This window comes from Myzus persicae, unplaced genomic scaffold (assembly GCF_001856785.1).
Source record: "Myzus persicae strain clone G006 unplaced genomic scaffold, MPER_G0061.0, whole genome shotgun sequence".
Classification (NCBI taxonomy): domain Eukaryota; kingdom Metazoa; phylum Arthropoda; class Insecta; order Hemiptera; family Aphididae; genus Myzus; species Myzus persicae.
In genome coordinates, this window is record NW_019104022.1 from 623,389 (window position 1) to 643,810 (window position 20,422).

At 30.6% G+C, this 20,422-nt stretch overlaps 2 protein-coding genes across 6 annotated transcripts; one reads left to right on the plus strand and one right to left on the minus strand.

Annotated features, from left to right (window-relative positions):
• Nucleotides 1–1,838: 1,838 nt before the first annotated feature.
• Nucleotides 1,839–6,040, plus strand: LOC111037719 (coiled-coil domain-containing protein 6). Of its 3 annotated transcripts, none has more exons than XM_022320443.1 (8): nt 1,839–1,984; nt 2,174–2,405; nt 3,207–3,356; nt 3,433–3,665; nt 3,729–3,895; nt 4,368–4,640; nt 5,123–5,253; nt 5,337–6,040. In XM_022320443.1, exons 2-8 carry the CDS (start codon nt 2,190–2,192, stop codon nt 5,520–5,522), a joined length of 1,356 nt encoding a protein of 451 aa, XP_022176135.1. In that variant the 5' UTR covers nt 1,839–1,984; nt 2,174–2,189; the 3' UTR covers nt 5,523–6,040. The 3 variants fall into 3 exon arrangements, with proteins under 3 accessions (XP_022176135.1, XP_022176136.1, XP_022176134.1); XM_022320444.1 differs by lacking the exon at nt 5,337–6,040 and adding an exon at nt 4,795–4,897 and having other exon boundaries at nt 5,123–5,239; XM_022320442.1 differs by lacking the exon at nt 1,839–1,984 and adding an exon at nt 1,991–2,095 and having other exon boundaries at nt 5,337–5,522.
• A 1,987-nt stretch (nt 6,041–8,027) lies between these two features.
• LOC111037724 (protein downstream neighbor of son homolog) lies at nt 8,028–11,006 on the minus strand. 3 transcript variants are annotated; one of them, XM_022320452.1, is made up of 10 exons: nt 10,909–11,000; nt 10,547–10,791; nt 10,199–10,433; nt 10,002–10,150; nt 9,703–9,946; nt 9,173–9,323; nt 8,944–9,110; nt 8,676–8,879; nt 8,408–8,594; nt 8,028–8,342 (listed from the first exon to the last, which is right to left on the minus strand). In XM_022320452.1, exons 2-10 carry the CDS (start codon nt 10,741–10,743, stop codon nt 8,173–8,175), a joined length of 1,704 nt encoding a protein of 567 aa, XP_022176144.1. In that variant the 5' UTR covers nt 10,744–10,791; nt 10,909–11,000; the 3' UTR covers nt 8,028–8,172. The 3 variants fall into 3 exon arrangements, with proteins under 3 accessions (XP_022176144.1, XP_022176143.1, XP_022176145.1); XM_022320451.1 differs by having other exon boundaries at nt 10,547–11,006; XM_022320453.1 differs by having other exon boundaries at nt 10,002–10,138; nt 10,547–11,005.
• Between the last annotated feature and the right edge of the window lie 9,416 nt (nt 11,007–20,422).

The window sequence follows — 20,422 nt, forward strand, 5'->3', positions numbered from 1 at the left end:
TCGAAATTGTCCTTTAGGTAGTTCACCATTGTGTCCACCAGCTCGTTGTTTGTTGCTGCGATTAGCCCATCGTCTACAAAAATAGCGACAATTAGTAATTGATTATTTTTATTGCTTACGAATACACAAGGGTCTGCTTTTGTTTCCTTTAGGTCAAAGTTCACCAGCATATTTTTGAACTTTTTGTTCCAGCACCTGGGTGCCTGTTTCAACCCATATAGGCTCCGTTGAAGTTTGCATACTAATTGTGTTCCATCTTCGTAACCTTTTGGCTGTTTCATATAAATGTCTTCTTCAAGATCTCCATATAAGAACGCTGTTTTAATGTCAAATTGTCTGAGCATTAATTTCCTGGCTGCTGCTATAGCAAGTATTACTTGAATTGAATCGTATTTCACTACTGGACTGAACGTTTCTTGAAAATCTATTCCATGAACTTGCGCACATCCCTTTATTACTAGTATTAGGTTATTTAGTATTCTCGTAGTCCACACAGATAGTAGATGCATGTTACAACTCATACACCGACGTACCTCCAATAATTACATACTTTTACGCGGGTCTATAATAGTCGATACTATAATATGTTTTTTTGTTAGCAATTTTCAATTTTTTAGAAATACAGGTTTTGGGCCTGGGGGGGGGGCGTGGCCCCTAGGCCCCCCCTGGAACCGCCCCTGGGCCGAACGAGCTATAAACTATAATATAAGGCATAGCTTTGTAGTGGCCAGTAGCCCACAAGGTGTTAAGTCACTGAATCATCAACTCGGTCCTCGTCAAGGGGACCCGCAGAAATATAACTGGGGAGGGCAATGTGAAGATAATACCACAGATCTATAAGGAAATTATGGTTTATACAGCTCATAGTCTCATACATATATTTTTTTTTCGAAATGGTCGCTGAAAAATTTATAAATTTAACCAGTGTTCGGAACGTTCACTAAAAAAATGAACTCGTTCACGTTCACGTTCAGTACTTAAAAAAGGAACTCGTTCGCGTTCACGTTCCTGTTTTTTTCAAACGAACGCGTTCACGTTCACGTTCATTCAAAAAATGAACGCGTTTATATATATCATAGGAACTATAATGGAAAATATTATTATAATATGATTGATTAAAATATTATTAAATGGTAAATTAATTAAACGTCTTAATAATCGACCAAGTTCATTAAAAATATAAACGTCGTTCACGTTCAAGTTCTATTTTAAAAATACGAGTGACGTTCACGTATCGTTCACTATTTATGAACGTGAACGCGTGAACGTGCGTTCATGAACGACGTTCTTTCTAAACACTGAATTTAACGGTCTTTCAAAATGTTATGAACTAACCATGGGCCACTAAATCATGTTTAAGGGACAATTAGCTCATTATTGATTCGTTAAATGTTTAGTGATTATTCATGCAACCCGGTATTAATAACTAAAATAGCAGAGGGTGGCACAGTGCACCCCCATGACCGTGCTTGGGTAGATACATTTTTATTATAGAGCTTCTGATGGATTAACCACTTAAATCTTTGAAGTATCTTCAAATCAATTATACAATTTCGATAGTTAAATAAATCAAATTTTTAATTTGTGGTCCATTTCATGGCAATACGCATTGGCCGCTATTTACATTTTCCAATTATGGGGGTAACACGAAACATCCTCCATACGGCACACTACTACAAAGTAACATCACTGGAAGAAAATAGCAGTGCAGCCACACAATAAGAGTTTTCCGACGATTTAAGGTTATGTACAGATCTCTGAATTTGACTATACTGTTAAAAGTTCTTTTTAATTTTTATTATTTTTGTTTCGTACAGAGTTCCGACTGTTCCGAGGGTTTGACTGTTCCAAGTTATTTGTGTTTTCGTCTTATTACTTATTTCTTCGCGATATTTTTCATCGACAACTCCCGGAAAACTCGGTGTCCATCACCGAACCGTTCTTGTCTATAGTCTGCAGCCGGATACTATTTCTAGCACTTCCGGTATGTTGACATGAAGCATTTGCGTTTAATATCTCTGTAAGAGGGTGTCGTCCGTGCAGTTCGCGTGAGACCTATTCAGGCGGTGCGCAGGGTCGACACATTCGAACTTTGGCAGTTTGGCTGATCAACTTATTGTAAGTTGGTCATTGAAATTTCTACAATTTCTTTTTGTTTTCGACTGGCTCCCAGGTTTGGTCTTACGACGATGGCAGACAGTGCTAGCGAGAGTGATTCGTCGTCCATCGACGGCGGACCTATCATGATGCCTCCGTCGCCAATCACAAGGGAACAAATGCAAAAGCGTATCGATTCTCTGCAGCAACAAAACCGTGTGCTCAAGGTAGAATTGGAAACCTACAAGTTGAAAATGAAAGCAATGGATGAGGAATGCAAACGACTGCGTGAAACATCGGTTTATATTGTGAGTACCTACCTAGATGGACATTTTTTTCCAAACCGTTTTAAATAACAATTAAGGTTTGAATTAAGTTCATGTCTGATTTGTCATTTTTTCTATTTTACATTTTTTACTCTGGTTATCAATTATTGATTTTGATTGTGTATTCGGTGCTAAAAATTTAATTTAAATGAAAACGCAGGCCACAAATAATTTCATGTTCAATTCAACAATATTAAAGGCCAATTCCTAAATTTCTTATACATTTTTCAAAGTATGGATAAAAGTAGAATCTGATAAACTTGGTTGTATTTTAAGATCAAATAATTTGGTTATTTAGATGGCTTTAATTTATTTGTAAACTTGTTTTAATAAACATCTGTTTTTTGACCTAAAGATTTTAGTTAAAAGTTTAAAACTGTTTTATTAAGGTACTTGCTATGTGAAAAGGAGTTGTTAAAATTGTATAAGTTCATTAGGCAATCATCGGAACTTTTAAGTCAATGATTACTGATATTCTAATCATTATACCTATATCATTTTTTAATGTATTTTTATGCCTACTTTTATGTTATTTTTATTATTGTGTTCTTTAATTTAACCTAAATATTTTATTGAATAATTAATTAGTTAAACACTGTGTCCTAAGTGAATCCGACAAATGCAATGAAAAACAAAACAGTTTGTATTTTGTCACATGGGTGCATGGATGTATTGCAATTTGCAATTGAACAGCATGGTCTCAATAAATCACACTCGCCGCATTTACTTAGGACACAGTGTAATAGCACGAAGCATAATGTTTTATTATTTGTTTTTATATAGCAAGTAAGAGCAGAACAAGAAGAAGAATTTATTAGTAATACCCTTCTAAAAAAAATTCAAGCTTTAAAAAAAGAAAAGGAAACCTTAGCCCATCATTATGAACAAGAAGAAGAATGTTTGACAAATGATCTGTCACGAAAATTAACTCAGGTTAGTTTGGTCAATGAAACTTAAAAATATTTTTTATTTATTTCTTATATTTATATATAGTTTATATTGCTTACAGTTACGACAAGAGAAGTGTAAATTGGAGCAGACTCTAGAACAGGAACAAGAATGTTTAGTTAATCGACTTATGCGTAAAATTGAAAAACTAGAAGCAGAAACCCTTACAAAGCAAACAACATTAGAGCAATTACGGCGTGAAAAAGTTGATTTAGAAAATACTTTGGAACAAGAACAAGAAGCTTTGGTAAATAAACTTTGGAAACGCATGGATAAATTAGAAGCGGAAAAAAGGTAAAATACTTATTTAAGTTTTCATTACATTTTATCAATAATCTAAATTTGAATTTTGATTAGACAATTACAAATAAAATTGGATCAGCCTGTTTCCGATCCAGTACTACCTAGAGATCAAGTAGGACCCAATAAAGGTGAAATGGCTACAAATATAAGTGCACATTTACAACATTTGCGTGGAGAAGTTAACAGATTACGACACCAACTTGATGTTTCTAAAAAAGAAAGCAAGTACATGAAAATAGATATGCTGTTCTAAGCACATTTCAAAGCGATATTCTTTAACACGTTGACTGCGTTCCCACTCTAATTGTGCATTTGTTAGTTCAGCGACATTTGGTATCAGATATACATTTGAAGTAAATTTATATATTTATTGAATTAAATTATAACTAAATTGTTAGTATGTACAGCTGAAAGTTATTTGATCATTGTTTAGTGTGGTTAATAGATATTTTTAAGTATATTATATTCATACACCGTTTGGAAATATGATCATGTGAGAACAGTTACTATTAATTAGAAGCTACTATTATATTATACACGCATAGAAGTAACCACAAAAGAAACTTACTCAGTTAACGTGTTAATGAGTGAAAATAATCAGAATTAATTTGTTTGATGTTGTTTAATATGGTACACATTTACCCTTTTATAAATTTTGTTACTCATATTATAATTGAAATATTGTATTTTTAGATTCCAAGAAAATGGAAAAAATGGCAAAAGAAGAGCGCCAAGTGCGTGAAGACAATTTGCGATTACAAAGAAAGTTACAACTTGAAGTGGAAAGACGTACAGCTCTATGTCGTCATTTATCAGAATCTGAGAGTAGCTTAGAAATGGAAGAAGAACGTCAGTATAACGAAATGGCTTCAAATCGATGCCGAACGTCATCTAGTCCACTCCCATTTCCTCCATCTCCTAGCCAATCTAGGCCCCTTAGTCCTGGATCCACTGCTGGAACACCAGGTAATAAATGTTGCATACCTAATATATATATATAACTAAAAACAATAAATTCAATTTGTCTAAATATTTATGTAATAAGTGAATGCCTACTGTTAATGTTACTGGGTTCTGATGTATGCTCAAATGTTGTTACTTGTTTTGTATTGTACGATAGATGCGACTGAAGCGGGTAGTGTATCTGCATCACCGGAACAGAAAAAAAGGAAGTGCGGTGGTGGAGGTGTAGACGATAAGTGTTTTGTCCATCCGTGAGTTGTGTAAGTAGAGGGCAGATAGCTTTTTGATTAAAAACAAAACCTATAGTGCAGAGACTGTTTATAATGAGATAGAAATATTTATATATTACATACATTTCAATAGGCATTTACTTAATACTATTACTACTCAATTAAAGTTAATGTGTCAAAGCTATTCTCAGTATCAATTTTGTATGTGCGATTTATATAATGTAAATTACATATAATTCCATTGTATAATTGTAGGAGTGTTTCGTGGCGAAATTGGTGTATTGGGCTATGCCAATATGAATCGATGTTATGTTTGTGGCCAAACTGTATCATCGAATCTCGTCATAGGAGCACCGTCAACACCTTTATGTCCCACTACTCAAGTGGTAAGTCAATGCAATTTTATTTTTTCATTGAGTTTAATTCTCTATTATATAAATTAAAAGTATACATATTTCATTCTATGCAGATTAATCAATCTCGAACCCTATCGTTGGGGCGTCCAGTCAGTGAACGTTTTGTTAAGCCAGTAGTGCCACTATCATCTAATATAGTTAATAGTGGCGGTATACCAACCGGATCACAAATTCCCTTGCCCAATCCACCATCACCATCAACTTTGCCTGCAACACTGATGGATTCAGCCAAGTACTAATTTAATCTTATTTATGTACATACATAACAAGCATATATTATATTATCTATGTATGTAATATTTTATTTTTATTGCTTTAATAAGTTGTAAAGTTCAATAAATAATACATTTCAAAAATAATAATATCAGTTAATAAATAATATTTAAGTTTGTGATTTACACTTAAAATCATTTCAAAGTTTAAAAGAATTCAAACTAACAATTAAATAGTAATGGAGAAATCCCTAACAATAAGTTGCCTATGTGCATACTATGCCATTGTATTTTTTTTTATTATTATTATTAATTTATTATTTATGAAAGTTTATTATCATTTTTAACTATAGATTTGGTTGGGTAACATTTGGTAAGAAAATAGAAACCTAGTTCAATGTGATTTGCCACTTATTGTACTAAGCAAATATTTTGTGTAAAGTAATAGTTGAATTTTTTTTCATTTGTAAACTATGTAAAGGTTAAGTTATTTTTGATGTAAAATTGATGATTGGTAAAAGTAAATTATTACCTATTTACATTAATATTTGTTAAATACTATGTTGTCAATTTTCTTTCAACAGCTCTGATAACATTTTTTTTTAAAAATCATATTATTATGGATGTTTTGTTTATAATAACTATAAGTCCTATAATTATAATATAAGTATATGTATCTAATTCTTCAATTAATGATAATTTCTTATAAATATCTTAATTGTTTTTCTTTTCCATACTGCCTGTTCATATTTAAATTACCAATATTATTCATCTGTTAGTAATATAAATTAAAATTATTAACTGTGAAGTCAATTGACTAATATGTCTATATAAGCTATTTAAATTATATTTTTATTTACCTGACATCAATTTTAATTCTTGTGGTAACCAATTTTTTCAGTATTTCATGTTTCAACTTTTAAATAAGAATTGGCAATTGTCAGTTATGCTTAATGAATATGATACTGATATAATTTAATCTGATGATATTTGAGAATCGGAAAATACTTTATAATATGTTGAATTTAATGTCTAAGACAAGGGTGGAGGTAGACACCGCTCTGCTGTACATTAGGAGTTAGTGGGTCACTGCATTGTAGTGTTGTCACTATGGAAGTATATTAATTGCATTACACGATTACCAAAAATATTAATGTGTGAGTGTCCATGGTTGTAAAAGGTAGTTAGTATAATCTTTAAGGGTTTTAAGGTATAAACCACCAGCAATCTGAATTTATTTTTTCGGAGAGCAGTGAAAAATTGTTGGGTGGGTGGTGTAAAAATATTAAATTTGAGTCAAGCCTCCACTGATGTGTTAAATTTGAATTCATTGATAACAAATTATTGGATACCAAAAACCTAAGGGAAGATCTAGGTATATTACTAATACAAGTATATTTATGTAATATATTGTTGCTAATTAAGAGGACTCCACATTGTGTCGGCATTTGTTGTCTCCATCTTACAAATGTACAACACGGGGAATTGTACATTCAAAATAATCATTTTACTCTATAATTTCTAAAACTAGAGAGAATTTACCTATCAAAAGATTTAAAAGCAAGAATATTATGTGAAGCATCTCGGAGGATTTTATCATATTATTCTTACGTAAGTTATGACGATTTTAAAATGTGCGAAAAATGTACTGTTTAAAAATAGTTGTCTTACGTAAAAATAATAATATCGATAAAATTCTCTGAGATGCCCTAGATAATATTCTTGCTTTTAAATTGTATAAGAGGTAAATTCATTCTAATTTTGGAAATAACAGAGTAAAATATGTCACTGTGTATGTGAAATTTGCCATGTTGCACATTTGCAAGACGGAGACAACAAATGCCCGTGTAGCATCTTCTTAAGTAATTTATATAACTATTAGTAATACAGATTGCTGAAAATGTTATTGTGTGTAATATACTTAAAAAGTTTCAAGTACCCATTATAGTACTTTTCAAATACTACAAACTACTAAATTTGTTGTTCTTTGTTTAAATATCTAATTCTATTCACATTTAAACTTAATTTGAAATTATTATCATGTATAGAAAATGATTAAATAAACATTTGGTAAAAAAATTCAAGCACCCACGGTTAACCGTTTTTTTAATTGCAACAAAATAAAAAATGTATTCCTAAATAAAAACATTGTAAATTTTACTTAACTTTTTTTGTTATTACACCAATAATAACTTATAAGTTATGAGGAACTTAATATGTCTTTTTAAAGAAATGTTTTTTTATGAAAAAAGACTTAAATGATTTATGAGAATTCATTGGCTGTAAACACAAGAACTTATATTAAATTGAGTAATTAATAGTTTTATTGGAAAATAAATGTAAAAAATATAAATATCTTCAAACCTCAATATTTTTGATAAGAAAGTCAAAGGAATGTTGGAAGTTGGAATTGTAATTGTTGTGTATACAAACAATTTTCAAATACTTTGCTCGTTTAAAAAAAAAATAAACACAACTAATGGATATGAAAATAAAAATATAAATTTTAAATAAATATTGTATAGTCAGTAATGTTTTATAAAATTCAATCTTAGAACTTAAATCTTAATAAATAATAAAGGGTCAATTAAAAAAAATAAAGCCCCAATATTTTAAAATTATAAAAATATAGACAAAGTCATCTTCAAATTATAAAAGGTATGTAAACAAAAATTGCTTATGAGATGAAATATCCATCGTCTTTAGTGTATTTCACACTGTCAAATGCTTTGGTAGTAGCAGAACAGAATTTTTTTAGGACTGAGTCTCTTAGGCCGCAGTCACTAAGGTTTTGTTGGCCAAATAAGTGTATAGCTTTGTCTTCAGATTTTTGACTGTTACAATATTCTAATATATATGAAAAAATAAAATTATTTCCAAGATATAGTTTTGAATTTATTTGCAATTTATACCTTTTTTTGACTCTGAAGCTAATGTAAAAGGTTTACTGCTCTCCAAGTTGGCAAATGTAGCAGTAAATTTCTTTAAAGACCTTGACAATAAATCACAGAAATTGTAGACTGCATCTGGCAGTACAGGTCCTTTTACTTCTATTGAGTTGTAGCTTTGACCATCCACTTTTACTACACTTTGTCTCACCTAAAATATTTATTAAAATTTCATTTACTTATACAAATACGGGTTGGGACAATGTTTGTTATATAATATCGGAATCCTTACTTTGAGAGGTGTTAAAGTAGCTCCAGTAAATGCTACTGGTGCTAGAAGTGTAGGTGGTATACCTGCATGAGGTCCCGTGTTTGATACTGTTGATCGACAATTTATTAGCCAATTAAATAGGGCTTGTGCTTCAACACCAGTCACAACCACCAAAGACTCTTTTGTACTATCAATTTTTCGTTGACGACTTGACACTAGTTCATTCTAGGAATATATTTTGAAATATAATTACTTATTCTAAATGATTAATGAAATTCTGTAAGAGTACCTGAGAACTTTGTAAGCGTTTGATTTCAGATTTTTCAGCACCCATTGTTTCCAACCAACGTTCAGGTTCTTCATCCTCCCCAATTTTGGCATCTTCTAATGTTTTTTTAGTAAAGAGTTCACTGCTTTGTTCATTCTCTTCGAGTAATGGCATTGTGAACTCTATATCTGTTAAATAATTGAACAGTTATTTTGATGAATATATAAATATACAAATAGAATAACAATACCTTCACGTTTAAGAACATCTCGAAGTCCTTGGGTTGTTGGATATATCATTGCATTCAGCTCTTCATAACCACCAACACTTGAAGCTCTAAAAGTACATGTGAATGCATTGGCCAGAACATAGAAGTATGGACATTGGTTAGCTCGAACAAGCTAATGAAAACTTATCATTAATAAAAATACTAAATATTAGTTATGTGTACCACTATTCTAAATGCTCTCATTGTGTTGTGTATACAGATAAATAAAATAAAAATATTGTAAAACTAATACATTTTAAGCTAAGAACACATTACAGTGGATATTATAATGCATTAAAATCAATTATTTTTTAAAATAAAAACTGAGATTATTTGTTAATTAATTAATTTTATTTTAACATGATACAAACATTGATATGAATTCAGTAAATTTCAGTGGATACCAGAAAAAAAACAATGACCGGATTGTATCACAGTTAAAATCTGAGTTTGATGAGCAAATATAATTGTACGCATTAATAATTTGTTAAATTAAAATTTTTAAATATTACCTGAAATAAAGATCTGAAACTATCAATCCAATGAGTAAAAAGAGACTCTCTAAAAAATTGATTTGCATTAATGGAAGGCACAGAACTGGCTGAATCCTTAATTGCGACACGAGGACCTCTGTGAATGAGATCAACCCAAGGTAAGGATGGATGTTGCCAAGCCATACAGCATTGATGGAATCGACTATTAGGACTAGTATCTAATGAGTTTTCAACGTTCTCGGTGTCTAGACACCTCACAAATCTAAAAGTGTAAAAATTAAAACCTTAATATCAGAAACTGTTAAAAATATACTTACCCGGTTGTAGCCGATGCTTCTTCACATGTTTTTATTTTTTGGCTCCATGGAAACGGGTTTGGAGATAAAAAACGGACTTTAGTTCTTAATGTCCAATCAATTGGTAATTGTATTTCACCTTTGATCTCTTCAACATCCTGAAAAGAATACTGTGATTGAGGTATGGTTAAAATTTAACATTCAATTGTATTTCATACATCTTCAACAACGACCACGGGATTAACCGTGCGAAGAACATCTACAAATGAGATGACGCTTTCATCAAGAGCAGGATACTGAGAAAAGCTGGTCACAGATGGAATGGATTCACAGTCTCGTAACAGCTTAGATAGATTTGAAGTGCAAGCATTATCATCATCATATTCAACCCTGGCTCTTTTTAATGTCTCTCGTGCATCCACTTGCTTTTTGTTCTTGACAGGTGTTTTTCGTCTATGGATAACAATATGTGTTAGGTACAATAATGGTATTATAATTATTGTTATAATCACAATAGTAACAATCCTTGGTCAGGGCTATGGTCGAAGTATCCCTATTGTCCTCACCTAAATGGGTTTTTAGCTGGCGACCTCTGTGAAATCGGCAACCGGCCAGTTGATACCTCTCCCGGAGTGGTTGTGTCCATGGTTTTGACAAATCTTGCTTGCAGTGCACGTTTTTTCATCTTCATTCTGTGCATCTTCATCACGTCTTCCGGACGTTTCCATTTTGGCGGCGTACAGCCGCTGTCCAACTCCAACATTTGACACGATATTTCCGAGCTCCGGCCGGAGTAAAATGGTAAGTAGAACTAAGGACGACAAGTAGTTTCTTATTTCTATGGACTAGTGACTAGAGCAGAGTACTGCGCCAATGATAATTTGTTGTGGTTGTACTACTTGTCTTGTACTTCCTATTAAGTACTTACATTGATTTCGAATGTGATGGCAGATTGGCAGAATGCAACAGACAACAGCAGTTGCAGCAGCAGCTGTTGCTACGTCTTGCCTTGCTGCCCATTAATATCATGATATATTATCACCTCGTTTTTGCCCACCGTTGACGGTTGTTATCATTGAAACCCGCGATTTAAGATTGTATGGTCACGTATGGTTGTCAAACAAACTTTGATAAGATGGCATGGGAAATACAACTACTAGCGCTTTTAGTGGACTATTTTTTTTACGGGTCATACAACTCTGAACTCATTTATACTCATCTTATTAACCTCTGTATACTCATTAGTTATTAGTTGTTACATATTATTATAAGTTAACAACAAAATAAACATTAATTAATACCTAATTAACTAACATTTTAACAAATTCTACTTGATTACCGGTAGCGCTGTAGCCCAAAACCACTGATATAGTTAATGTGGTCATGACTAAATAATTAGCCATAGTTATTTAGCTAGTAACCATGATTATTCTACTATCTATATCTGTGCCTATAAACCACGGACTAAGATATACCTATAGTATATCTTAGTCCGTGCTATAAAGATCATTGGATCACGTGACTTTTTATTCACGATTCTTATCGTATGCCCGCTGCATTTTAAAATAGATCATTGAGCTGGTGTTAGTCAACCATGGTCCATACTACCTTTAAATCGTGCCGAAATAATAGACCTTTTGTAGTGTTATGTCCTTATACTTTTTTGTATATATTAACTAGTATTAACTTTTAAACTATATGGCTGAACCGCTGAAACGTAAACAAATGTTGAGTACATAATAGATATAGCCGATATAGGTACTGTACGTCTGTACAATAATGTACAATATACATTACGAGGACGTTATGGTTATACCCGCATATGTTTTCTCCGTCTTACAAGTGCGTAACATACCAAATTTTAAGCTCAGAAGATCACGTTTAGCTCAGTTAGTTTAAAAATTATAGTGAATTTACCTCTTATTAAAATTAAAGGTAAGATTATTACGGAGGGCTTTTCACGGTTTTTTTTATTATGTTTCAATTTTAAAGAGAGTTATGAGTATTTTAAGTTGTACAAACACTTTACAATTTTTAAATACGTAATCATAACTCTCTTTATAATTGAAATATAATAAAGCCCATGAGAAGCCCTCCGTAATAATCTTATCTTTAATTTTAATAAGTGGTCAATTCACTGTAATTTGTAAGCTAACTGAGCTAAACGTGATCTGCTGAACGTAAAATTTGATATGTTACCTTCTTGTAAGACGGAGACAACACATGCGGGTATAACGTTCTCTTAAATACAATATCTATCTATATAAAAAGGAAAGTCTGTCTGTTCTTTATACTAGCCTAAACGGCTGGACCGATTTTGATGACATTTTTTTGTGGGTGTGTTTGAGTGGTTTCCTGGATGTTTAGATTTACAATTTTATTGAACTCGGTGGGTCCAACCCGGGAAGGTGCTCAAACACAGATTTCGAGATTTACGAAGAAAATTTTTGTTTATAAATGGCTGCTATTGGTTACAGGAGGATTATAAATATATTTAATAGAAATTAGTATATTTTGTTTATTGATTGTCATTAGTTACTCGGATAGATCAGGCAAACCGAATTTTCGCACATTTGCCTGTACCAAGGTGGCTGAATTGCACTCATAGCTGCTCATCGGCTTGTCCGTAATAAAAAAAAAAAACAAAAAGGGAGGTGCTTATAATTTATAATTAACTATATGTACAAAATTAGTTTTATTAATTTTTAAAATAAATTTAAAACTATAGGCTATTTAGTATTAACTATTAATTGAGAAATAATGTGGTGATGTGGGTACCTACCTAAAAGTAATTTAGTATAGTCCAATACATTTGTTAAAGCTTACAATGCTTACATACGTGATACGTCTTGCACTAAATATAATCTAGGCCATTATAATTATTATTTGTGAATTGTAAACATACATACCTACTATTAATTTATCCGAATATTTACATTTTCAGAGAATAGAGTGTTATGTACATGTTACATGTTATATAACATGGGAATAACATTAAACATGTTATAACATATTATAAGTATAGAAGGCCGTATTGAAGGTATTATTATTTAGTTATTATTATATGTGTGTATCCTATATAGGATAATCTAACCATTCATGTTTATATTTTATGTATTCAGAACTAAGAGAAAAATGTATTAAATTTGCAAGCTCTTTTTAAATTTAGTTTTTGCATTAAAGTTTTTTACAAACATTTTTTTGTGCAAAAAGAGAACTGCAGAACATAGGTTTGTGGGTGGTTTTAATATGTCTTAGTTTCCTCAAGCGTAAGTAAATACTTGATAAAATCGTTGAATTGTTTTTTAAATATGCAGTTGGTTTATCATTGCCAAAAGTTGGCATTACAATTCTTGTCTCCTGACCTATATTATGCGTTGAGTTGTGTTAATTTATAGCCTCTTGACAACCATGTACTAGGTATGTAATTTTATTTTGGAAAAAAGCCTCAACATTATGTTCACTTATGAGTTCTAACATTAATCTGACATTGATTCGTCTGCAGACAAAAATCGGGTAAAACGAACACCTGTACCGAATAATTAGTATAGGAAATCTAATATAGTGTGAGGAGTGTATAGAGAATATATTATGTATAGAGTACAGCAATAGATCCTTAATAGCTGCTAAGCATGTATAATATTAACAAATTTATTTTTCACGTTGAATATATCAGTTGGTCATCTATTATGCACGCATCCCGTAATAATTTGGACACATTCCATCGTTTCGTTCTACTTGGACGAGAGTGAACGTGAATTACATAAAAAGAAAAACACACATACCTATGTATAATATAGTAATATACATATACGACATATATATTATATAGTATTATACACTGGCACTCGGCAGTATATTTGGTTGTAAATTGTAATTATTATTACGCCGTATACGTACTTGCTCTTCAAAACTCGTCATGTATGTACATATTATAATATAATTTTCCGGTAATGCCATTAACTTTATTATAATTTAGCGTGACAATAAAATTAACAAATAATAATAGGTAACTGAGGTATACTACGGTATTATGTGTTTGTGATGTTTGTATATTATACAGTACACACAGCTCAATAATAGAGACGCCGGTTGGTTAGGATACTGGACAATTCTTCAATTACCTACCAAAATACACTTATGAATAATTATGATTATTGATTGTAGCATTGTAGTGTAAATGTTCACAGCATATTTGAGCCACGAAACTGGATAATTTGGACATTTTTATCGGTCACCTTGTATTACCTATATACATTTATTATGATCGATAATCCGATAATATTAATTATTGCATTAAATTATTAGAGTACCTACATTTATGTTATGTTTATCGTGTAGGCAGACTCACGGGCGAATAGGCCTACCGGGATACCGGGCGTTTTCCAGAGGGCTCACTTCATATTTCAACAATAGAACAATTTTTCAACTTTCAACGCAATGGCGCTTTGACGGTAAAATATGCATAAACATATGAAGTATTGAAGTATGAAGTAATGAAGTAATAACTCTGACTACTTGAGTGTAATGAAGGTATAATTTTATTAATATTATACAATATAAATTAGAAAAAAGATTTAATTCAGTTTAATAATACTAGTAGATTATTATATAGTTATATGTTTATTGTAATTGTTGAAACTAATGGTTTTCACCAAGTTTCTTAAATAAAAAAAATAAATATTAAGAACTACCATACTACTACAATACCTAACCAATACGAGTATCGGAGTAACCATAATACTAGGCAGGAGCTAATACTATAATCTGTAAACTTATACAATTTTAAATCTATTATTTTCTTGAATCTTGAAGTGGTTATGGCGTATGCGATTTGCGGCAAAAACCAAAAAAAAAAAAATATTTATACCACATTTAAAAATGAATTTTTGTGATTTGTCAGTCTTTTAAGTTTGTAATTTTCACTACCTACATAAAACTAGATAAAAGGGCATTATAGAATCTGCTCAAACGTGTACCTACGAAAATAATAATTTATGTAATTGTTCACCCTACCAAAATTGTAATTTGCACCACATTAAAATAATTATTAATATTTTTATTTTACTTATTTATATGTTTTTTATTCATCAATCTGCAAGATAATTTTATAGATACATATCAATAATAATATTAGAATGTACTAAAAGTAAAATAAAAAATGTAAATTCATATTGTAATTGTATAGGTACCTATATATTGGTGGCGCAAAATAACCCGTGGTCACGGCTATGAAGGGAAAGGCGTGTTATTACTTAGTTGTGTTACAAAATTGATTCTCAAAAATAATTAATAGATTAAGAACTATGAGTTCATTATTGGGTGAATGGTAAAATGTTATCATTTTAAAATTAAAATGAAGTTTTTATACAATTTCTCATGTTATATTCAGATTTCAGCCCAATATTATATACCGTGGTATTTAAATATTTATATATTTGCTAGAGAGCCTTTTTTTCTTATGAAAGGGGCAAAGAACCCTTTTCAAAATTTCCCGGTAGGCTCAAAATTTCATATCCAGTCATAGCTAGGGAAGTACTATTAACTAGTATTAAGTTTTTTTTATATTTTCATATAGATGAAATAAAGATGATGAAATAAATAATAATATATATAATCACTTTTTATTTCCAAAAATTCAATAAACATCTGTATGTTTTTATAAAGTGGGTACTAGGCATGTATTTTTTTTTTTTTATTAAAAAATATTATTCCTTTATACCTGAATTATATAATTTTAAATATTAATATATTATGTATTACATATAAATATTTATTATGTTATAAAAATATTCTTCTGTATGTATTAATGAATCAGTACTCAAGCACGGCGTGATCCATTTACTTAGCTACAGATATTTTTTTTCTATTTTTCTAAATAAATGATATATTTATTTATGTTTTGAAGTATGTATTTATAGGTAGGAAATACCTATAACACAGTGAAGTGTTTATAGAGAAAAAAAATGTTTAACAAAAACTAAAATTGATCATGATAAATATTAATTATTAATAATCAGAAGCAGAATATTTTTTAAACATTTTTATTGAGTATAGAATTGAATAATAATAATGAATTAAAAACAATAGGTACGCTGTAACTAAAAAAATACTGTTAAAAAATCAAAACTTTTTTTGTAAAAATGTAGTAGATAAGTAAGTACTTTTCATTTTTATTCATGGTACGAAGACCGGAGGAGGAACTGCTGCTTCTCCTACGTAAGTTTACCTATAGGTAAATATTTCAATCTATTTAAATTGTTTTCATTAATATACATTTGGTGTTGCTAGTCAAACACATGACCACGCAGTATGAAATACCTATACATAATAGACAATTAATAGTATTATGTCCATCAAATAACGGCTGCTGAGTGCCTGGGTATGTCGAGACCCGAGAGAATAGGTATAGGAATAGATACAACTCATACACGTGAACATGTCCGGTGAATGATTTGGAGAAACGCTAGACGAGATTACGTTCGCGATTATCGTTATCGTTTATTTCAATCAGCATATAAGGTAGTCTGAAAAAAGTCTTCTACGTTTTTCGAAATTAATGCACGTTTAATGAGTGTGTGTGTACTGTGTGTGTACTTTGTAGGTAATGTTATGTTTATTATTATTTATTATCATTATCTTTAACATTATCATCATCATTATTGCACTTTTAACTGAAACGTTCGACGTTATTATTATAATAACAAACAGCAATAATATAATAAACACCTGCTCTCATTATTACAGCATTATTGTTCATATGCGAATAAATTAAATACGCAAAACACAGGTAACAGGTAGATACTAAATATCTAAAATCTAATATTCGGCATAAATTAATAATAGGCTGCAATACGTAGTGCCTATGTAACATATAATGCGTGTTATCTACACGTGCGTATAATAATATACTTGTAGCTAATAGGTATAAAATATAATATACAAATAAATAGAAACATATATTATAATATTATGTATTATTATTGCTGTATACGTATATAGGTAGGTACGGACGCTGAAGAAAGTTTCTTCGCGATTCCCTTTGGCCATGCATCTAAATAATATTGTTTGAATATACGCATCGTACCTATGTATATTATTACACGTATACGGTGCGTTTTGTATCCGTTTTAAACGTTTGCACCGCATTTTGAGATAATTAAATTTCGCGAATGAGCCGTTACGCGCAAACTGGTCTAAATGATGAAAATCGTCTATTTCTATCCAATAACCGGTTAATGGTTATTAAACTATTGACTGAACGTCTGAGCGAGTCAGTTAATTTACGACTACTGCAATAATGAAATCTGAAAAAGTGTGAGTTTTAGTACCTAATTTGTTGATGGAAAAAAAATTATAAAAACTCTTATAAACAATACTTTTACTGGCGCACATCATATAATAATATAATTTAATTTATAGCGTATATAATATATATATGAGATTTAAGTTAAAAATATTATATTTACTTCCGATGACTTTCTCTGATGATGCATGTGTGATGTGAAAAAAAATGTGAGTAAAATTACTGGAAACAATGTTATTTTTTAAGTCATTGTAGATATACAATATACTTAATTAGTTTTAATTACCTCATTTATATCAAATTCATTAAGTGCATTAAGTATGTTCATTGCCCAAGTTGTTATGGAACGTGTTTTTTTTTAAGTCTGGCTTTTATATTACGAATTTTCTTAAAACCGTATCTCATCGGTTTACATTGTACCAACTTGGTATACATATTAATTACTATTATATGTACGAATATAGTACAGTATTATATATACATATATGTGTTTTCTTATGTATGTAATGTCCCCTTAGAACTGTAATAAAATATGAATAAATAATTATTTTAACAACAGAACTTACTTTTTACATTAATCCTAAGTATTTTAATAAGCTATATGATATATATAGCTGTTTAGATGAATTATGGATGGTAGGATAAATTCTGTTAGTGAAATAGTGCTTCCATTTAATCTACTTCCATTTCTACTTGGTCACATACCTATGACATATGTATTAATATAGTATATAATTAATATATACATATTATATGTATTAATTAAAACGAATTATATTAAGTATTATAATTTATAAGTAGGATTGGGATGCCTATGCAATAACAATTTAAAAATTATCATTAGTAAACAAAGTTAAATGGTTCAGAAAATACTCGTTTGAATTTTGATTTTGATAAGTCAATATATTCAGGAAAAATATCCAGTTAAACATTTATAATAGAAAAGGAGGTTCTCATTTAAAAAAACAGCAGCTTATAAATGAGGGGCGGCTCTGAGGTTTGATTTTGGGGAAGGGACCATGTCGGACAAAGGTAGAAATACTTGTCTCTTTTTGAGAGATGAATTGGGGGGGGGGGTGAGGCACGGCCCCTTAGCCCTAAAGTTGCCACCGTTATATATCCACAAAATACTTCTTATAATAAGAAGAATAAAAATTCTTATGAATTTGAAAATATGATGGTTCAAGCACATATATTTAAAAATTCCAAAATCGGTTTTTTTGTTGAAGTAAAGAAGCGGATGAGCGCGTTTGGTGAATTTCTTCTATAAATATTTAACCATATAGAGTTACATTTTTATCAAACGTCTTTCAAGTTTCAAAAACCAATAATTGACGTCTATTATTATATGCACGCACAGAATAATACAGACAGGTCGTCAAATAGATAATGATGTACGATTAATATTTTTTTTATTTGTTTACTATAAACGTTCTATAATTGAATACATAATACACACGAGTACACGACAACGGCGCATAATGTTATTCTACATATTTATATGTATGTGTTCGTTTTGTGCGCTTGCCCCTACTCGCAAGCTTCGTGACCGACATTTAAGCATTTTTCTTTTCAACGTTTGACAATCAGAAGCAAATCAGAAGGAAGTTAAAATGCACCAGTTGGGTGCGGTAATAATAATAATTAGTTTACATAAGAAATGTTTCAAATCGTTGCTTATCGTATATTTCAATCCGAAATTTTGTCTGTGAACTGTACTCCTACTTCCTCCGGGTAGCGTAGTACCAAACCCCTTAGTGCCACAGCGCCATATATAAATAACCTGCATCCAATGGTTCATTTGAAAACCACGCATAAATCTAATACGAATTATTATCAAAATTATAATGTTATAATTAACGGTATAAAAGTACTACTCATAGACATATATAAACAACTAGACAGCCGACTATCCCCAAGCACTGTACAGGATTTTGAAGTTGGTCCGCCATCTGCCAAAACGGCAATGTTTACATTGTTATGTGATAACACGATATAAATAACTGACAAAACCGTTGGGGCCACGGTCTTATAAGATATCTTCTAAGCCCGTAGTTGGGGCTTACGGTTTTTTTTTTGTCATCAAATACAGTTATCACATTAAAATATAAACATTGCCGTTTAGGCATATGGCGATTTTGCCTTCAAAGATAAACCAAAGTCGGCTATCTATTATAGTTGTTTATATATGTCTATGGTACTACTAAAACCACAGAACGCAATACTAATTGTAAGTCATCAATAGACATATTAATAAAAAAATAATAATAAAAACACCAGGAAGAATGATCATTAGCTAAAATATATACCTTCACTGTCGGTCAAAGTGAAAATATTTTGGAACCATACAAATCCAATAGATTCATGTGATGCTTTAAACTATTTGAGAACAAATAATGAGGTAATTATTTATTTATTAAACAATTTATACATTTTATTGATAACTTCCTTATGAACTCTACAATAGGATAAATCTCTAATAACATTATAATTTTGATAATAATTCGTATTAGATGTACGCGCGGTTTTTCAAATGAACCAATGAATTCAGGTTATTTATATATGGCGCTGTTGCACTAAAGGGTTTGGTAATGCGCCTCCGGGTATGGTCACTAATTATGTATATATTTTATATTATGCTCGAAAATTAAACTGTTATCAAATCTCGATTCGCTTGACCGATTGACTAAACATTGAAAAAACAACCGTATTCGTTAATGGTCCAATAAATATATTTTATTGACATTATACATGTTTCGACGTTTCGTGCAACGTAAAACCGCAATAAATTCGGTATAATGTGCAAATCACACTGTTAACTATGTTTAGATCTTATCTTTTTTCGACAGTAGACACGAAGAATCGTAACGACTGTAACGTTTAAAATATATAGAAAACAAGGGTAGGTAGATACAATAAGATACTTATTACCTACAAACCTACATTGGAATAATAACTTGTAATGCTTTAATCATTACAATATGTGTTATACAATGTGTAACAGAAAAACCCGACAAATGAAATAACTTTTGTTCTAATTAATATTCAGGTATTTTTTTTTATACATACAATATTTAGACACGCTATAAGTACTGTATAACATTTATTTTTATTATTGAAAATAAGAAATAGAACA

Coding starts and splice junctions, on each gene's coding strand:
- LOC111037719 (XM_022320443.1), top strand. CDS start 2,190: ATGGCAGACAGTGCTAGCGAGAGTGATTCGTCGTCCATCGACGGCGGA. Junction 3,896..4,367: donor TGATGTTTCTAAAAAAGAAA/GCAAGTACATGA, acceptor TTGTATTTTTAG/ATTCCAAGAAAATGGAAAAA. Junction 4,641..5,122: donor ATCCACTGCTGGAACACCAG/GTAATAAATGTT, acceptor GTATAATTGTAG/GAGTGTTTCGTGGCGAAATT.
- LOC111037724 (XM_022320451.1), bottom strand. CDS start 10,743: ATGTTGGAGTTGGACAGCGGCTGTACGCCGCCAAAATGGAAACGTCCG. Junction 10,151..10,198: donor CCGTGGTCGTTGTTGAAGAT/GTATGAAATACA, acceptor CCTCAATCACAG/TATTCTTTTCAGGATGTTGA. Junction 9,324..9,702: donor GTTTCAGATCTTTATTTCAG/GTAATATTTAAA, acceptor AGTTTTCATTAG/CTTGTTCGAGCTAACCAATG.